Consider the following 19,721-nt stretch of genomic DNA (forward strand, 5'->3'; position numbering starts at 1 on the left):
GAACGATGGGTTCGATGACGGTTTGGATGTACCGTGCACTATTCAGTGTCCCCTCGACGATCACCAGAGGTGTACGGCCAGTGTAGGAGATCGCTCCCCACACCATGATGCCGGGTGTTGGCCCTGTGTGCCTCGGTCGTATGCAGTCCTGATTGTGGCGCTCACCTGCACGGCGCCAAACACGCATACGACCGTCATTGGCACCAAGGCAGAAGCGACTCTCATCGCTGAAGACGACACGTCTCCATTCGTCCCTCCATTCACGCCTGTCGCGACACCACTGGAGGCGGGCTGCACGATGTTGGGGCGTGAGCGGAAGACGGCCTAACGGTGTGCGGGACCGTAGCCCAGCTTCATGGAGACGGTTGCGAATGGTCCTCGCCGATACCCCAGAAGCAACAGTGTCCCTAATTTGCTGGGAAGTGGCGGTGCGGTCCCCTACGGCACTGCGTAGCATCCTACGGTCTTGGCGTGCATCCGTGCGTCACTGCGGTCCGGTCCCAGGTCGACGGGCACGTGCACCTTCCGCCGACCACTGGCGACAAAATCGATGTACTGTGGAGACCTCACGCCCCACGTGTTGAACAATTCGGCGGTAAGTCCACCCGGCCTCCCGCATGCCCACTATACGCCCTCGCTCAAAGTCCGTCAACTGCACATACGGTTCACGTCCACGCTGTCGCGGCATGCTACCAGTGTTAAAGACTGCGATGGAGCTCCGTATGCCACGGCAAACTGGCTGACACTGACGGCGGCGGTGCACAAATGATGCGCAGCTAGCGCCATTTGACGGCCAACACCGCGGTTCCTGGTGTGTCCGCTGTGCCGTGCGTGTGATCATTGCTTGTACAGCCCTCTCGCAGTGTCCGGAGCAAGTATGGTGGGTCTGACACATCGGTGTCAATGTGTTCTTTTTTCCATTTCCAGGAGTGTATTACGTGTGACGTGACGGCGGTGAGACGCAGGGCTTCTGCGGTCGGACAGCCGGCCGTTGTGGCCGTGCGGTTCTAGGCGCTTCAGTCTGGACCAGCGTGACCGCTACGGTCGCAGGTTCGAATCCTGCCTCGGGCATGGATGTGTGTGATGTCCTTAGGTTAGTTAGGTTTAAGTAGTTCTAAGTTCTAGGGGACTGATGACCACAGATATTAAGTCCCATAGTGCTCAGAGCCATTTGAACCAGTTTTCGGTCGGACCAGGGTGGGTCTGGCACATTTCCCGGTGGTCGCATTATGAATGACAGCTGTCAGAACGCTCGCTCACCTATTACGAAGCCAGAGGCATTTCCTATCTTAAGACGGACGATACGGAGATTGAACCAACTCAAATATTCAAAATGTATAAACACTTTCGAAAAGGACAACTGAGTTTAAATACATGAAATAATTGCTCAATCTATCCTATTGATAGTTATCAGCTATTGTAGATTTATGCTAATACGAATTTTCTTATCAATTTTGGTAAAATCAAATGACGGTTTTGTATCAGAACGTAGCTAAAAACTATATCACCTGTTTCAATAACTGCTATATTTAATAAACAATTCACAAACCACCATCGTTACTTAATCAAATTGCGAAACAGCTCATACGTCACCCCGTTAACGAAAGTGAGAGGAGTCGGAAAACGACATCTTCGGTTTCACTGAAAAATACGTTTGAAGTGCCCCAACGCGCACGAAAGTATACTGCAATTTACTGACAAAAATACTAACTCCAAATTTAAAAAAAGCTTATACTATTTCACTGTAAGTTTTAAAGAAAAAATTCTTTAAGTCGAGTTTCCTCAAGTAGTGCATTTTTTAGCTGTCACTGTTGTTTCCGGGATGCATTATGTACAAGTATGATACGACACTGCAAGGGGCAAATAAAATGAATGAATCAACCAATCCTAACACTAATTTAATCAAGAAAAAAACAGTGCACACAGAAATGGATCAGCATAGGATAAATTCAGCGAGAAGATAGTATGTTCATATGCATGCATTTACAAGTGTTTATTGTGTTTAATGATCCCAGAAATCGCAAACTGTAATCTTCGGTTGTATTAAGTTTCGTAAAACAGGCAGTTTGTGAACAGAAATCGTCAGTCTTCCAATGATTCGTGAGGAGAGTATGTATAATATTCGGGGCACAGAACAAGGAGGGCAACAATTGTTGTCACTGTCGTGGGTCACACTGGCATGCAAGCTGGCCACGCGTGGACTTCGTATAAAACACTAATTGGGGGGGGGGGGGGGGGGGAGGGTGTTATGCTGTTACTAAATCAATGCAAATTATAGTATCTTCAGTGGTATGTCACGAATACTAGATTGGAGAAAGCCTCGAATGGGTACTAACTGAAATCGTAAATTTTACGAGGGTTTAGTAATCTAGGATTAAATAAGCTGAACAATGACTGAACTTCAATATAACTAGTGTTGCGTACTGTTATTTAATGACAACCTGCCACATTTATTTCAACTGTCCTCCTCACTAGTCACTGCAACGTGCTGCAGCAGTGCGGACAGACTCTGGCCAGAGTCACAGCAGACTTATTGCACCACCTGATTCTAACTACCAACCATAAACCGGGATGGAGAGTCCTAATTTGGAGATCAGTCGAGCTAGCTTAGTGTACAGGCGAACCCGAGGAATAGGAAGTGGCAGTGTAGACATTCTCAGCTGGTAACAGTATGTACCCGAGTTGTTCATGTTTCGGGTTACACAAACCAGTAGATTGTAGGTCGAGTGTATAAATAGAGTGGAACAAACTACAGAACAAAGGTGCGCAGGGTCAGTACCAGTTTATGCCATCCGGCTGATGACACAAAGGTGCGCAGGGTCAGTAGCAGTTTATGCCATCCAGCTGATGACACAAAATGCAGGGAGCTGAGAGCCAGGGGAAGAGGTGAAACGTTTGCGGTTACGGCGTGAAGTGGGCAGCAATGGACAGAGTGCCAACGCCGCTACAAGCCGCACCCTGCACCTCTCTGCTAGGTTCCCTAAAACGCAAGCTGTATCATTATCACATCCGACTACCTGCTTCAAGTAGGAACTCGTGTAACAAAACGCGACACTTCGAAACCGTGAATTCCGTGCCGAACTAGACCAACAAATGTCTTCAGAGAACGCTCTATTCGTTGACTCCCGTGGACACCATTCTAGTGTGGGATCTGTTTGTAAAATTGTTCGTGGACTTTACGAGGCTCTGTCAACACAAATCTGTGTGTATAGTTACTGAATCTCTGACGGACGCCTGTACAATGACGTTATGGGTACAGATCAATAACCTAAAATGAATTAAAGGAATTAACCAGCGAAAATTTGAAGACCTCGCTGAAAACATGTTCTCACCTTCAGGAAATTTCTGTCTAATAAACCAGGCACAAACAATTAGATCCCGTAGCCCTAGGAACTCTCGTCTTATCGGCTGCAGCTTGTGAGAGCAACGAATTGAACAGAATTATGCCTTGTAAGGAGGGCAGAGTATAGTATTTTCTATCACCTCAATCTCCTCCAGCACACTAAGCAGTTGCAGAGGTATGCGCAGCTATGTTTCGCTGAAGGTCCAGCAGGCAACCCGTTTCGATTCCTAACAACGGATCGAAAATCCAACAAAATCTGAAGAAAAACGGGCGTCTATGCTGTTCAACAACTTCTCGATGGCTATTATTCATCCAAGTAGCGGCACAAATTAACTAACCGTCGCCGTAGAGCATCCACACACTCAGTGATGTACGTCATTACAGCATCGGTGTGACCTGATGAGACCGTAACGTCATGAGTGACTCACCAATTCTACTAATAAAACATATGCAAACCTCAGACCCGTAGATCAGACTGGCAGTCTACTGTGCTTATATCAGGAAATGCTACTGATTCTGTACTGGATTCAAATCTTCCAAATATAACGCATTAACAGACAACTGCGGATGAATATTCGATCATCACGATTTCATTATCTTAAATGATAATCTGTATCTTGTAAAGATACTTTATATTTGCTGCTTCGTGACATTTATATTGAAATACTGATTTCATTTCTTTGTTTCATTATTAATAGAAATGTGATGTAGAAAGCGTAACGGCAAGTGTTACCCTTATGACAGTATGGTCTGGAAGAGCACAGTCCCTCAGAAGCTGCAGTTGTACACGAAACTCATATACTGGTGCAGAGAACGAAAACTGCTCCATTATGAATACCTTCCTATAAAAGACGCAGAGAATAGCAGCTGCGAGCATAAAACTGTCTTCCAGTTGAATAGTTCGAAACTGAATAACAAGATATGGAGATGAGTGTTTAACATCTCTAGATAGCCAGACGCGGGTTTGAACGGCCGTCCTCCCGAATGCGAGTCCCATGTGCCAACCACTGCAATACCTCGCTCGGTTCAGAGTTATAAGTGTGACTACATAACCGCATATTTGAAACATACCTGCTCAGTTGTCAACAACAAATGGATTTGTGAGAGAGTATATTTACGACTGATACAATAATTGCTTCATTTAAACTCAGGCCTTTTAGTATAATCCCTAAAGCCAGATGCGAACACACAAGGCTTAAATCAGACTTATTTTAGAAACTCGGTGTTCATGTAATTGAAGGATATTGCTGATTAGTCTGCCTCGAGCACTCATGTATACGCATCTCCATCAGTTGATTCTTTGGTTGTATAAGTCACGCACTAACGGTACATTGGAAACCCACAGCCATGCCTGAGACGGGATGGCAGCAATAGAAGCCAGTGAAATGAAAACCGTAAATTGTTGTTTAAGTTCAGTTTCAGTTTTCTTAGATTTATTTCAGTTAACTTAGCGACATTTGCACGAGTACCTTAGCAGCCCACTAATTATTCAGTGCACAGATATATATGGAAATGGAAATGAGCGTTTGGCGTCATTCGCCAGGAGGCCCATTACGGGGCAGGTCCGGCCGCCTTGGTGCAGGTCTTATTACATGAGACGCCACATTCGTCGGATGAGGATGAAATGATGATGAACACAACACAACACCCAGTTCCTAAGCGGAGAAAATTCCCGGCCCAGCCGGGAATCGAACCCGGGCCCGCTGGGCGGCAATCTGTCACGCGGACCACTCACCACAGATACATATGACTTTGTTTAAGTAAATGGAATCACAAATCACATTATGGTGGTACAGATACAACGTACACCCCAAGTGTATATTTTAAAGTTGTTTTACGTCTGTGCATATCTACACACTGTTTATTTGATGATGATGTTTGGTTTGTGGGGCTCTCAACTGCGCCCAACTTTTGCTCAGTCTACTCTCGCCACATTCATTAATGATGATGAAACGATGAGAACAACACAAACACCCAGTCATCTCGAGGCAGGTGAAAATCCCTGACCCCGTCGGGAATCGAACCCGGGACCCCGTGCTCGGGAAGCGAAAACGCGACCGCCAGACCACGAGCTGCGGACACTGCTTCTTTGATTAGTGTTTGTACGTGCCTCTGTAGTCGAAGTTCTTAACATTTAATGAGCTGTTTTGGACCACACTCATTGTTCACACTGATTTTCGTTTATACCACTATCGGATTTGATTTAACCATACATATTCAGTTTCAACACACTGAATACATTTTGGGCTGTACACTGAATATTGCACGCTTAATTCAAATTCAGGAATATAATGCTAAATGAAGTTCAGTTCTCACTTTTCTGTGATTAAAGGGAGAGAGGAAGTGAAGATGAATGAAGTTCAATTACCATAAAATTATGTTTTGTACTTAAATAACATTTTTATTTTTCACTTTTGTGTCAGCATTTTAAAATTAAAAGAAAGGACTATATTCTACCCAATTTTATAGTATCGCGAGCTGACTGGAATCGAGAGCATCTATAGACACACCGTCAGTTAACTCACTTACGCAAAGTTACTTGTTATTGGACATATAGTCTGACAAGGTAAAAAAAGTGAGCTTTTCACGTATTCCTTAAAAAAGGTACCGTTTCTTTTATATTTTCGTTTATTTTTGGGTCACATTTTAATGTCTTGCGCCTGCAAGATTATGTTCACGTGATACACCAGTAAGAAATATATTCTATGTTGGAAAATGTAATACAAATCTACCTGTATGGGTGGACAAAGCAAGTAGGTGAGACAGAACGTGCGTCTCAACTGGTGAGCGACTGCGCAGTGCTGTGTAGGATCCGTGCAGGTACAGTACAAACACTTTTTACTTATGAAATTCGAGACTTATTCACTTACCGATCAGGTCTATCACGACGATAGGATCTTCACCGTATTTCTTGCTTTTTCTCGTGTTGAAATCGGCTTCGTTAAGCAAGAAAGCAGCGACGTACGGCGTGAAGATGGCGGTATACATAACGAGGAGTAATATGATCCAGTCCCACACCGCCTTGAAGGGGCTGTAATGGAGTATTGTCCACTTGTGGATGCGCGGCGACTGCAGCTTGTACTCGGGCAGCACGTCGGCGCCCAGCGACAGCACCTGCAACCAAACCACCAACATTAGCAGCCAGGCACGAGCAGCTATTGCCTTACTACTATTCTCAGACGATATGCTTTTCAAGCTGAAAGAACGAAGTCAATTGTGAACAGACAAGGAGGTGGTGAACAATATAGGAGGAAGGTCCACAATACGAGACAGTTGCAGTTAGTCCAGACAAAATAATGACAGTTCTGTTTATACACCAAAGTAACCTTCAATGATACGGTTTAAAATGAATACTACTATATGTATATGCAATGGCTGCAATGAGAGGACGTTTAAAGTATCTCTAACTAGTAAACTACGTTTCTCTAGATGCCATAAATATAATAAACATACACGTTACAAGAAATTTTATTTCCTCTGTTGACATAAATGCAGTCTCAATACACACATAAGGCAGTCATGCATGCGATAAATATATCGACGAATAAAAAATTATAATAAAAGCTAGTTCAATCAAAATCGTGCGAAATATATATGCCCTACGAATGAGAAGGACGTTTACAGTAGCAATCAATAATTTAGTTGACTTTTAAAAACTTTACAAGATAATTAGGATGCTGTAATCGTAATAATCGCCAAACACACATTGATAAGACATAACAGGCAGCTACACGAGGCATTGATAATTCAATAGCAGGTCTACAGCTTACTGTGCCCCTTATTTTTACGAGCGGCAGTCAGTAGCCACGTGTGACACGCTACAGGAGGCTATCGGAATACTGGACTACTAAGTTTAGTCGACAACCAAGAAAATACTTGAAAATACTGCGAAATGTTCATTCTGCTGACAACTGCGACACGAACTACACATGGTACTTAATTCCACTGAATATTTCTTTCTCTTGTTATGCCTTCGTAAGCAAATCGTAAAATAGTAAGTAATTCCACAGGCTATTATCTGCTTCCATATCATTTCCGCAAGACTCGAAATATAAGTTTGAAAAAATTTTACTACATAGATAGGCCATTAAATTTATTTGCTGTTGTTGTTGTTGTCGTCTTCAGTCCTGAGACTGGTTTGATGCACCTCTCCATGCTACTCTATCCTGTGCAAGCTGCTTCATCTCCCAGTACCTACTGCAACCTACATCCTTCTGAATCTGCTTAGTGTACTCATCTCTCGGTCTCCCTCTACGATTTTTACCCTCCACGCTGCCCTCCAATGCTAAATTTGTGATCCCTTGATGCCTCAAAACATGTCCTACCAACCGATCCCTTCTTTTAGTCAAGTTGTGCCACAAACTTCTCTTCTCCCCAATCCTATTCAATACCTCCTCATTAGTTACGTGATCTATCCACCTTATCTTCAGTATTCTTCTGTAGCACCACATTTCGAAAGCTTCTATTCTCTTCTTCAGAAACGCTTTCCTTGCCATTGCCAGTCTACATTTTATATCCTCTCTACTTCGACCATCATCAGTTATTTTACTTCCTAAATAGCAAAACTCCTTTACTACTTTAAGTGTCCCATTTCCTAATCTAATTCCCTCAGCATCACCCGATTTAATTTGACTACATTCCATTATCCTCGTTTTGCTTTTGTTAATGTTCATCTTATATCCTCCTTTCAAGACACTGTCCATTCCGTTCAACTGCTCTTCCAAGTCCTTTGCCGTCTCTGACAGAATTACAATGTCATCGGCGAACCTCAAAGTTTTTACTTCGTCTCCATGAATTTGAATACCTACTCCAAATTTTTCTTTTGTTTCCTTTACTGCTTGCTCAATATACAGATTGAATAACATCGGGGAGAGGCTACAACCCTGTCTCACTCCTTTCCCAACCACTGCTTCCCTTTCATGCCCCTCGACTCTTATGACTGCCATCTGGTTTCTGTACAAATTATAAATAGCCTTTCGCTCCCTGTATTTTACCCCTGCCACTTTTAGAATTTGAAAAAGAGTATTCCAGTCAACATTGTCAAAAGCTTTCTCTAAGTCTACAAATGCTAGAAACGTAGGTTTGCCTTTTCTTAATCTTTCTTCTAAGATAAGTCGTACGGTCAGTATTGCCTCGCGTGTTCCAACATTTCGACGGAATCCAAACTGATCTTCGCCGAGGTCTGCATCTACCAGTTTTTCCATTCGTCTGTAAAGAATTCGCGATAGTATTTTGCAGCCGTGGCTTATTAAACTGATAGTTCGGTAATTTTCACATCTGTCAGCACCTGCTTTCTTTGGGATTGGAATTATTATATTCTTCTTGAAGTCTGAGGGTATTTCGCCTGTCTCATACATCTTGCTCACCAGCTGGTAGAGTTTTGTCAGGACTGGTTGTCCCAAGGCCGTCAGTAGTTCTAATGGAATGTTGTCTACTCCGGGGGCCTTGTTTCGACTCAGGTCTTTCAGTGCTCTGTCAAACTCTTCACGCAGTATCGTATCTCCCATTTCGTCTTCATCTACATCCTCTTCCATTTCCATAATATTGTCCTCAAGTACATCGCCCTTGTATAAACCTTCTATATACTCCTTCCACCTTTCTGCCTTCCCTTCTTTGATTAGAACTGGGCTGCCATCTGAGCTCTTGATATTCATACACGTGGTTCTCTTCTCTCCAAAGGTCTCTTTAATTTTCCTGTAGGCAGTATCTATCTTACCCCTAGTGAGATAAGCTTCTACATCCTTACATTTGTCCTCTAGTCATCCCTGTTTAGCCATTTTGCACTTCCTGTCGATCTCATTTTTGAGACGTTTGTATTCCTTTTTGCCTCCTTCATTTACTGCATTTTTATATTTTCTCCTTTCATCAATTAAATTCAATATTTCTTCTGTTACCCAAGGATTTCTAGCAGCCCTCGTCTTTGTACCTACTTTATCCTCTGCTGCCTTCACTACTACATCCCTCAGAGCTACCCATTCTTCTTCTACTGTATTTCTTTCCCCTATTCCTGTCAATTGTTCCCTTATGCTCTCCCTGAAACTCTGTACAACCTCTGGTTCTTTCAGTTTATCCAGGTCCCATCTCCTTAATTTCCCACATTTTTGCAGTTTCTTCAGTTTTAATCTACAGGTCATAACCAATAGATTGTGGTCAGAGTCCACATCTGCCCCTGGAAATGTCTTACAACTTAAAACCTGGTTCCTAAATCTCTGTCTTACCATTATATAATCTATCTGATACCTTTTAGTATCTCCAGGGTTCTTCCACGTATACAACCTTCTTTCATGATTCTTAAACCAAGTGTTAGCTATGATTAAGTTGCGCTCTGTGCAAAATTCTACTAGGCGGCTTCCTCTTTCATTTCTTAGCCCCAATCCATATTCACCTACTATGTTTCCTTCTCTCCCTTTTCCTACACTCGAATTCCAGTCACCCATTACTATTAAAATTTCGTCTCCCTTCACTATCTGAATAATTTCTTTTATTTCATCGTACATTTCTTCAATTTCTTCATCATCTGTAGAGCTAGTTGGCATATAAACTTGTACTACTGTAGTAGGTGTGGGCTTCGTATCTATATTGGCCACAATAATGCGTTCACTATGCTGTTTGTAGTAGCTTACCGGCATTCCTATTTTCCTATTCATTATTAAACGTACTCCTGCATTACCCCTATTTGATTTTGTGTTTATAACCCTGTAGTCACCCGACCAGAAGTCTTGTTCCTCCTGCCACCGAACTTCACTAATTCCCACTATATCTAACTTTAACCTATCCATTTCACTTTTTAAATTTTCTAACCTACCTGCCCGATTAAGGGATCTGACATTCCACGCTCCGATCCGTAGAACGCCAGTTTTCTTTCTCCTGATAACGACATGCTCCTGAGTAGTCCCCGCCCGGAGATCCGAATGGGGGACTATTTTACCTCCGGAATATTTTACCCAAGAGGATGCCATCATCATTTAATCATACAGTAAAGCTGCATGTCCTCGGGAAAAATTACGGCTGTAGTTTCCCCTTGCTTTCAGCCGTATTTATTTGCTATGTACGTAAAATATACGATCGACTTTGACACGAATTGCGCACACACGAGAGTCTCTCAAATATTCCACAGAGGAAGCAGTACGATATCTCGTGCTCTTATATTCTCTGCTGAGCACACATATTGCCCTGTAAGTAACATGCTTGTTTGTGTTACCTTTAGGGTTACACGAAACCTAAAAATTACGTATATTCTTTAGTGACGTACGTAAAGACCACAATCGCTGAATTACCCTAATTAACCCACTCTGTTCATGTAATTACATACAGACAATACTACAGATATAAGAATAGGCCATTACAACATATGGAACGAGGAGATACTTCAAAGATATAAATGAGCACCAGTAATATCAGCAAAAGAATTAAGGACTAAGATAAGGGACCGACGATGTAGTAAAGGTGAGGCAATTGACCCTAAATAATGAAAAGTGAGAGGTCATCCAAATGAATGCTAGAAGGAATCCGCTAAACTTCGTTTACACGATAAATCAGTCTAATTTAAGGGCCGAACATTCAACTAAATACCTAGGAATTACAATTACGAACAATTTAAATTCGAAAGAACACACAGAAAATGTTGTCGGACAGGCAAACCAAGGACTGCGTTTTATTGGCAGAAAACTTAGAAAATCGAGCAGTTCTACTAAAGATACTGCCTACACTACGCTTGCTCGTCCTCTTCTGCAGTATTGCTGCGCGGTGTGGGATCCTTACGACATGGGGTTAACAGAGAACATCGAGAAAGTTCAAAGAAGAGCATCACGTTTTGTATTATCGAGAAATAGGGGAGAGAGTGTCAGTGATATGATACAGGATTTGGGATGGACACCATTAAAAGAAAGTCGTTCCTCGTTGCGGCGGAATGTTCTCAAGAAATTTCAATCACCAAATATCTCATCCGAATGCGAAAATACGTTACTGATGCCAACCTACATAGGGAGAAATGCTCATCATAATAAAATAAGGGAAATCAGAGCTCTCAAGGAAAGATACAGGTGTTAATTTTTTTCCTTGCACTATTCGCGAATGAAATAATAGAGAATTATTGTAAAGGTTGTTCGACGAACCCTCTGCCAGGCACTTAAGTGTGATTTGCAGAGTATCTATGTAGATATAGATGTGAAAATAAAATATCCACTTGCCTCATGATTGAAATAGAGCTGATCACCAATGAGGCAATAACCTTGAGTGCCTCTGCTTTGGAGAGCAATACTGTAGGCTTTTGGCAGTGTGTAGAACAGACGTGTTAAACTCTGAGGCTAACGTGGTATAAAATCTTGTGGGCTACAACGCACTGCAATTTGCACAGAAATGTATGTTCATTTTGGTACGTTTAGAAGATAATGGGATAAGAAAGACGGATGCGGTCAGCAGGCTGCGAGTTTGACATCCATAGCATAAAGAAAATTTTCAAACAATAGGTCATTTATTCTTTTTGCATGTTAATAGTTTCCACTACGGTAGTATTTGAGGGATGTATGGGAATCATTGATATCCGAGAGCCCTTCTGGACAACAGCGAAGGCAGACCCAATGGTGATCACCACTAAAGTTGCTTGTAGACGGATAACTACGCAGTGCTGGTAACGCGTGATCGTCTCTCGAAACACTAGGAGACTGATGTCGCCAGCATAAACACTGTGGTACGAGTACAAGGGGTTTCATAAGAACTGGTTGACATCTTGAGAGAAACTGTGCTCGTCAGTGGATCGCTCTGTCCAACTCAGAGGGTCCACACTAACTGTGTTGCTGCTTCGCTATCACCGCATCCACATGATTCAGCATGGGCACTGTTCGCCAGTTCGGACATAATTTACTTCACTTACCCACACGCCAGTAATAGTACTTCCATTCAAAAATATTTTCACAACTGAATTCCTGGTGAATAATTTCCTCTGAACACCTCGCCTTCCAGAGCTCTCCTGGAACATCTCTTAAGGTAATATGGGCACCAACTGCTGCTTGGATGATTTCGCATTAAAGAGGCTGCCTCTTGTTCTCAGATCTGCTCTACTTTGCATACAGTCAAAGAAGGGCAGCACGAATGGTTGTAGGTTTGTATGAGGGTTGCGGCAATGCTTAAAAACCGGAACTGGCAAACGCTCGAAGATACGCGCCAATCATCCTGCGAAGGCCTACTTAAAAAATTTCGAGAACAGGTAATAAGTGAAGAATTGACGAATATACTTCAGCCTCCTCTGTGTCACTCCCGTAAGGATCATGCGCGATGGGTACTGAACCACAGTCTAAGGGTTGCTTCCATAACAACTCACTCCGCAGCGGACTATGAAGAAACTCAATTAAGAGATTATCTGCTGCTGAGCAGTAATAAGCCATAAAACGTTTGAAAATTTTATAAGTCTGTGTAGAGAAAATGTCAGTATCAATAAAATGTTTTATTATGAACTTTTTATCTTTTTTTAAAAAATCTTAACCTATTACAGACAAGTTTCACTGAATATGGATCGAATGCTGGTTTTACATCAACGGCACCGAGGGAGGTTGCGCACTGGTTAGCACAGGACTCTCATTCGGGAGGACGACGTTTCAAACCCACGTCCGGCCATCCATATGTAGATTTTCCGTGATTTCCCTAAATCGCAAATGGTGAGATGGTTCCTTTGAAAGGGCATGGCCAATTTCCTTCCGCATCCCTAACACAATCCGATCTTGTGCTTCCTCTCTAATGACCTCGATGTCGACGGGACGTTAATCCCAATGTTCCTTTATATCAACGGCCAGTGTTCGGTGCTAGCGACAACAGTCTGCCTGTGCGACGGAAATACACTGGGGCAGCAACAGCGACGAGAAAAGACTCCGCATCACGGCGAACATCCACCAACAACTACGTTCCGAAAATATTTCTGGGTGGAACTGTTGTTCCCACCTTCTCCATAAGTGAATTGTATATGACACACAGTTTTGGCAAGCGAACAAAATGTGGTAGGGAAAAACCAAGCTTGCCCTTATACTGTACTTCGAAGAGTCAAATCAAGGTCCATGGAGAGAGAAGACCTGGTCGATAAAAGCAAAGTGACCATATCTTCTAGCAAATTCTCGAGATGAGCTTTAGAACGATCCACTAATAGCCTATCAGGAAATGATAATATGAGTTTATTGCCAGCTTCGTGGACGATTTTCTTTACAGGATGCATATGGTCACTGAAGCCGAAACCACATGCTGTAGTCTTTTGTGAGCAAAAATACGTTAATAATAACTTTAAACTGTTTGTTCTCCCCTACTTACTGATGAAACACATTAAACAGCCAAAAAAAAAATTAAGTGAATTACGATTCAGGTTAAATACACCAACTGCAGGTATGTTCCACCCTAACGACTAATCCACAGCCTTACTAAAATATTACAGAAGCCACTTCAGCTACTTCTTGTCTCTTTTGTTCCCTTGAATACATTTCCACACATCTACTGTCTTTTCCGGGTCTGTAATCTTGGGAAGAAAATGGTGCAGGTTTTCTTCTCTGGTTTCAGAGGGCGCGTGTTCATCTTAAGTCCCAAGATGTAGTTGCCTGAATCACATTCAGATTTACAAGTGCTCTTTACTTCTGTGAGCATTACAGCACAGTTGTAATGCAACTGGCCTTTTCGTAACAAGGTGCGGACCTCAAATTTCTACTCAGGCCAAGTTCTTATCTTGTTAGGTTTACTTCTGAGTATTAAAGGTATTCCTCCGAACACTAAATACGAATATGATGTCTTCGCAAGCCTCATCCGCATTATCTACGAGGGCTGTTCGGACAGTAAGTTCAGATAGGCCGCGAAATGCAAACGACAGTGAAAATCTGATAAAGCTTTGCACAGTTGTGTTGGGCAGTGTCTCCAGTATGCCTGTCGACCGCGTCACGTCGCTCTTTTCAGTTCTGAGCACACAGTGAGCACGTAAAGATTCCCAGAACAATAGTGTCTCCTTCCAAGTATGGGTGCCTGCTGCAAGGTTTCGCCTGCTTTCGCGCAACCTTACATATCGTACTTGTCATGCATGTCTTTCTTCATGATAATTCTCGGCCTCAAACAGCAGAGGCAATGAGGACGCCCTTGCAGCGTTTTCGATAGGAAGTGTTTGAACACCCACCATACAACCCGGACTTGGCTCTCTCTGACGTTTCTCTCTGCTCACGTGAACCGCTGGCTGTGTAGACAACTTTTTGGCAAAGATAGTGAATTGCACACCAGTGTAGAGAAGTGGCGGAAAGCACAGGCAACTGCATTCTATGACGAGGATATAGAGTTGGTATAACATTACGACTATGTACATAACTAGCTGCAAGACGTAGCCAACTGTTGTAAATAAAACTGTTTTGATTTTCACTCTGGTTTCAATTTCCAACCAGTCGTACCCTAATTTCCAAATTGCCCTCGTGTAACTTCGTCCCTTCACACTACGTTCCGGTGATTGTAATCGCTGTAGCTGCAGCAAGTTTCACTTTAGACGAAAATACAACACGAAACATTTTACAAACTTAACTCTTGTAACGAGTGCAGCAAAGTTGAGAGTGGACTTTAGAATGCCAGAAATGCCGAAGTGAGCAATCATACAGCTAACAGCAACATTATCACAAACAATAAAAGAACTATGGTATTAAAACTGTCTGTGCCATTTGTGGAATTTATTTGTACGTTCAAAAAACAATGTAAAACCAGGACGAGATATCCTGAACACGCAGGCTTAGCACTAAGTCAGTTTACAGTAAGAATCATCAACGACGAAACAATTCATAATTTATCTTTTAGGCCTCTTTCTTCAATGTTGCTTCCACATTCCTTGGTGGTATTCCTTTTCAAGTACCGACTAGTCTATATATTTATTCTTCACATTGACCATCTAGTCGTCGGATCCCATTCGTACATAATGAGTAAGAGTTAGTGATATTAAGGTTTGTCAGATAAAAGTGATCAGGTATTTGTAGAAAATTCAATATTTGCGATATGTTTGCAGGAGGTAGTGTCCCACAGCTCTTTTACATTTCAAAAATGTCACATTACCGCCTTGAGCTGCTGGGAAAATAATTATAGAAACAGTTTCGGGCGAGTGACCAACATCATGTTGTTTAAAGTATTCACAGCTTCACGTTAGGCGAAATTTATCATCATTATCGTCAACTAATAAAATCAAGAATTAGACACTGTTGTTATACCGTAACATACACTGAAGAGCCAAAGAAACTGGTACACCTGCACAATATCGCGTACGGCCCCCGCGAGCACGCAGAAGTGCCGCAACACGATATGGTATGGACTCGACTAACGTCTGAAATAGTTCTCAAGGGAATTGACGCTATGAATCCTGCACCGCTGTTCATAAATCCATAAGAGTACGACGGGGTGGAGATCTCTTCTGAACAGCACGTTACAATGAATCCCAGATATATTCAATAATGTTCATGTCTGGGAAGTTTGGTGGCCATAGGAATTGTTTAAACTCAGAAGAGTGTTCCTGGAGCCACTATGTAGCAGTTCTGGACGTGTGGAGTGTCCATTATCCTGCTGGAATTGCTCAAGTCCGTCGGAATGCACAATGGACGAATAGATGCAGGTGATCAGACAGAATGATTACTTACGTTTCATGGGTCCCATATGACACCTACTGCACACGCCCGAACACATACAGAGCCCGAACAGTCCCCTGCTGACATGCACAGTCCATGGATTCATGAGGTTGTCTCCATGCCCGTACACGTCAATCTGCTCGATACAATTTGAGAAGAGATTCATCCCACCAGGCAATATGTTTCCAGTCATCAACAGTCCAACATCGCTGTCGACGGGACCAGGAGAGGCGTGCAGTCATCAAGGGTACGCGAGTGGGCCTTCGGGTCAGACGGCCCACATCGATGATGTTACGTTGAATGGTTCGCACGCTGACATTTGTTGATGGCCAAGCAGTGAAATCTGCAGCAGTTCGCGGAAAGGTTGCACTTCTGTCACGTCGAACGATTCTCTTCAGTGGTCGTTGGTACCGTTCTTGCAGGATCGTTTTCCGGCCGCAACGATGTTGGAAATTTGATGTTATATCGGATTCCTGATATCTACAATACACTCGTGAAATGGTCGTACGGTAAAATCCCGACTGCATCGCTACCTCGGAGATGCTGTGTCCCATTGTTCGTGCGCCGACTATAACACCACCTTCAAACTCACTTGAATCTTGATAACCTGCCATTGTAGCGGTAGTAACCGATCAAACAACTGCGCCAGACAGTTTTCTTCAGAACGAGATTTTGACTCTGCAGCGGAATGTGCGCTGCTATGAAACTTCCTCGCAGACTAAAACTGTGTGCCGAGACTCGAACTCGGCACCTTTGCCTTTTGCAGGCAAGTGCTCTACCAACTCAGCTACCCAAGCACGACTCACACCCCGTCCTCGCACGAGAGCTTCTATGAAATTTGGAAGGTAGGAGGCGAGGTACTGCAGAAGTAAAGCTGTCAGGACGGGACTTGAGTCGTGCTTGGGTTGCTCAGCTGGTGGAGCTGAGTCTCGGTCTGGCACACAGCTTTAATCTCCCACGAAGTTTCACTTGTTGTCTTATATAAGCGTATCCGACTGCAGCACCTTATTCTGCCTGCTTACATATCTCTGTATTTGAATACGTATGCCTACACCAGTGTCTTTGGCGCTTCAGTGTGAATTACGTCGTCAGTCTATAAAAACGGTGGTAGTTAGTGTACTCATTCATGAATGAGTACATTACCTAGCATCATTTTTATAGACTGACGATATAATTTATATTAAGATATGTTGGCAGTGTCTAATTCCTGACAATGTCTAATTCATGGCGTTATAATTTGACCACAATAATTTTAATCAAAACATCCAAGGGTGTACTGCCGGTCTATAGTGTCCAACGGGTACAATATTTCGGCGAACAAACATGTCGCCATCATCAGGTGAACTGACGGACTGAGCTCCTGTGAACGTGTGAGCTCCTGTGAACGTGCCGGCACGGAGATCCGTACGCTATGGCTCCTCAGGGGGAACTGGGTTCGGTCGCAGCGGCGGCCGATTTAAATACCCTCCGCCCGCGGCGCGCTCCCTCCGCCGTCCGAGCCTAACATGAAGCTGTGAATCGTATTATGAATCTGGTGATGGTCAATCACCCGAAACTGACTGTGTAATTAAATAATTTTACCAGCAGCTCAAGGCAGTAATTTTATATTTTTTAAATTTATCAATTATACTCGAAATGAGTTTAGTACACTGCCATCTGTTAACTCTTCAATGAAATTACATTCCAGGATTCAGTAAAGTCTCGCGGGGATACATGAACTCTCATGTGCGTTGGACAACATCTGATACTAGAATGTGGCATTGTGCGACATCAACTGGACTGCCAATATTTCAGGTACTTCGTCCCTGTCACACATTTCAATAGGTCGTTATACCTTATCCGATCAGAAAACTATCGCGACGATATTTGAAGTACGTTGTCTGCTTCAACACATCCAGCACCGAATTGTTACAGTTGAAAATACAGGAATATGCGATCACATTGTAATAGGATTTGAGGCTGACACGAAGACTCTTAACTAGATCCAAACATAGAAAAATTTAATGTTGCACCACTCATTAAATATAAAAACGTAGTATGAATTAGCATAGATTTAATGTATTACAGCCATCTTCCATTTGTAAAATGAGAGTCCACGCTATTTCACAAGTGAGTAAAGCATGCAGAAGGATTATGTTGGCTAAATCAACTCGTCTATGAAATAGATCACTCACAAAATGTTGCATAGCCTACATTTGAATACTGTAACAGTTCGCCAAATGCTCATCAAGAGTCACTAACAGGCTTTCGAATATGCTAAAATGATGACACACATAATCAATAGTTTCTTTGTTTCGCACGAGAATTTAACCAAAATGGCGAAAAAGCGTGGATCACTACAGTCATAGGAAGAAACTAAAAAGATTCCGGATCAGTGATGCTGACCGCCGTAAATTGGGACGCTGACATTTCCGAAAGCGACCTCATTAGTGAGCATTCTCAGAAGCCTATCACAGCAGAATTTACTATGGTGATAAGCATAATAAAATATACTCGGTCGAGACTTACGCTACTGCTATGGAAACGACGAACAACTGCTAAACGTAACCTTCATTGAATCGTAAAGAAAAAAAATGTTCAAAAGTGTGTGAAATCTTATGGGACTTAACTGCTAAGGTCATCAGTCCCTAAGCTTGCACACTACTTAACCTAAGTTATCCTAAGGACAAACACACACACACACACACACACACACACACACACACACACACACACACACACACACACACACACGCGCGCGCGCGCGCGCCCGAGGGAGGACTCGAATCTCCGCCGGGACCAGCTTGCACAGTCCATGACTGCAGCGCCAGAGGCCGCTCGGCTAATCCCGCGCGGCCATAAAGAAAGACAGAGAATTGCATTTTTGTTAGTAAAAACCTGTTTATCCTACAATGGTGCAAAAGGTGAAATGAGGCTTATTGTGTTGGCCGTCTGAGAAAAGCTGACCTACAACAAATACGGTTGCAACGGGTCTGCTGCTCTCATATACGTTCGGCGATATTATCTCATGATCGCTACCCTACAGTAATTTGTTTCAGCAGTTTATTTCATTTTTAATAACTTTAATATGAAATATGACCTATAATTCCAATACGTAAAATGAGATTAAGATGTTTTCTCTTGAGTTATGTGAAATACAAAGCATTCCACGTACGATGCAAACGCTGAGACAGGCGATTCGTGGGAACCACAGGCTGCTATCACTGGAAATGCTCTGGTCCATTCCTCGGACCTCGTAGGTGCCAAGCTAGGAGCGACTTCGGAAACAAGTGGGAGAAAATAGCTGCGCCATTTAGCAGTTCTGACTCGTGTCTCAGTAGCATCCGCACACAGAGCTGTGCGTATCTGGCGACCAGTGGTTGCTTTCCTAGTGTTGGGTTTTAAGCACATGACTTTGTCGTACATGAAACAGTATGAATATCACTATACAGGGTGTTTCAAAAAGGCCTTTACAACTATAAAAATTCGTATAAATTTATTGTACGAAGATATAGAGCTGAGTTTAGTATTATTTTGTAGGGAAACACCAAGTTCTTTTTACCTTAAAGATGTTGTATGTGGCTCCAGTTGGTTATCCTGCACACATCACATCGGATTCTCCTCATACTCGCTGTAGCACTGCAGATGTAACTTGCTCAGTGGCGGCGTAAATTCTTGCTCTAAGTTCAGACAGAGAAGCCGGCACAGGATATTCTTGATGAATTCCCATTAAAAAATCGAATGGTGTAAGGGAACTCGGGGGCCATGCGATCTACGCATCGCGGCCA

The 19,721-nt window shown here is 43.0% G+C and overlaps 1 protein-coding gene across 2 annotated transcripts in view; it reads right to left on the reverse strand.

Annotated features, from left to right (window-relative positions):
* The window catches only part of LOC126297448 (potassium voltage-gated channel subfamily H member 6), a 2,320,485-nt gene that overhangs the window by 529,505 nt on the left and 1,771,259 nt on the right, over positions 1-19,721 (reverse strand). For both annotated transcript variants that reach the window (XM_049988300.1, XM_049988301.1), the window contains one exon: positions 6,214-6,457. In XM_049988300.1, coding sequence (XP_049844257.1) covers positions 6,214-6,457 — 244 coding nt within the window. The remainder of the gene's footprint in view (positions 1-6,213; positions 6,458-19,721) is intronic.

This window comes from Schistocerca gregaria, chromosome X (assembly GCF_023897955.1).
Source record: "Schistocerca gregaria isolate iqSchGreg1 chromosome X, iqSchGreg1.2, whole genome shotgun sequence".
Taxonomy (NCBI): Eukaryota; Metazoa; Arthropoda; class Insecta; order Orthoptera; family Acrididae; genus Schistocerca; species Schistocerca gregaria.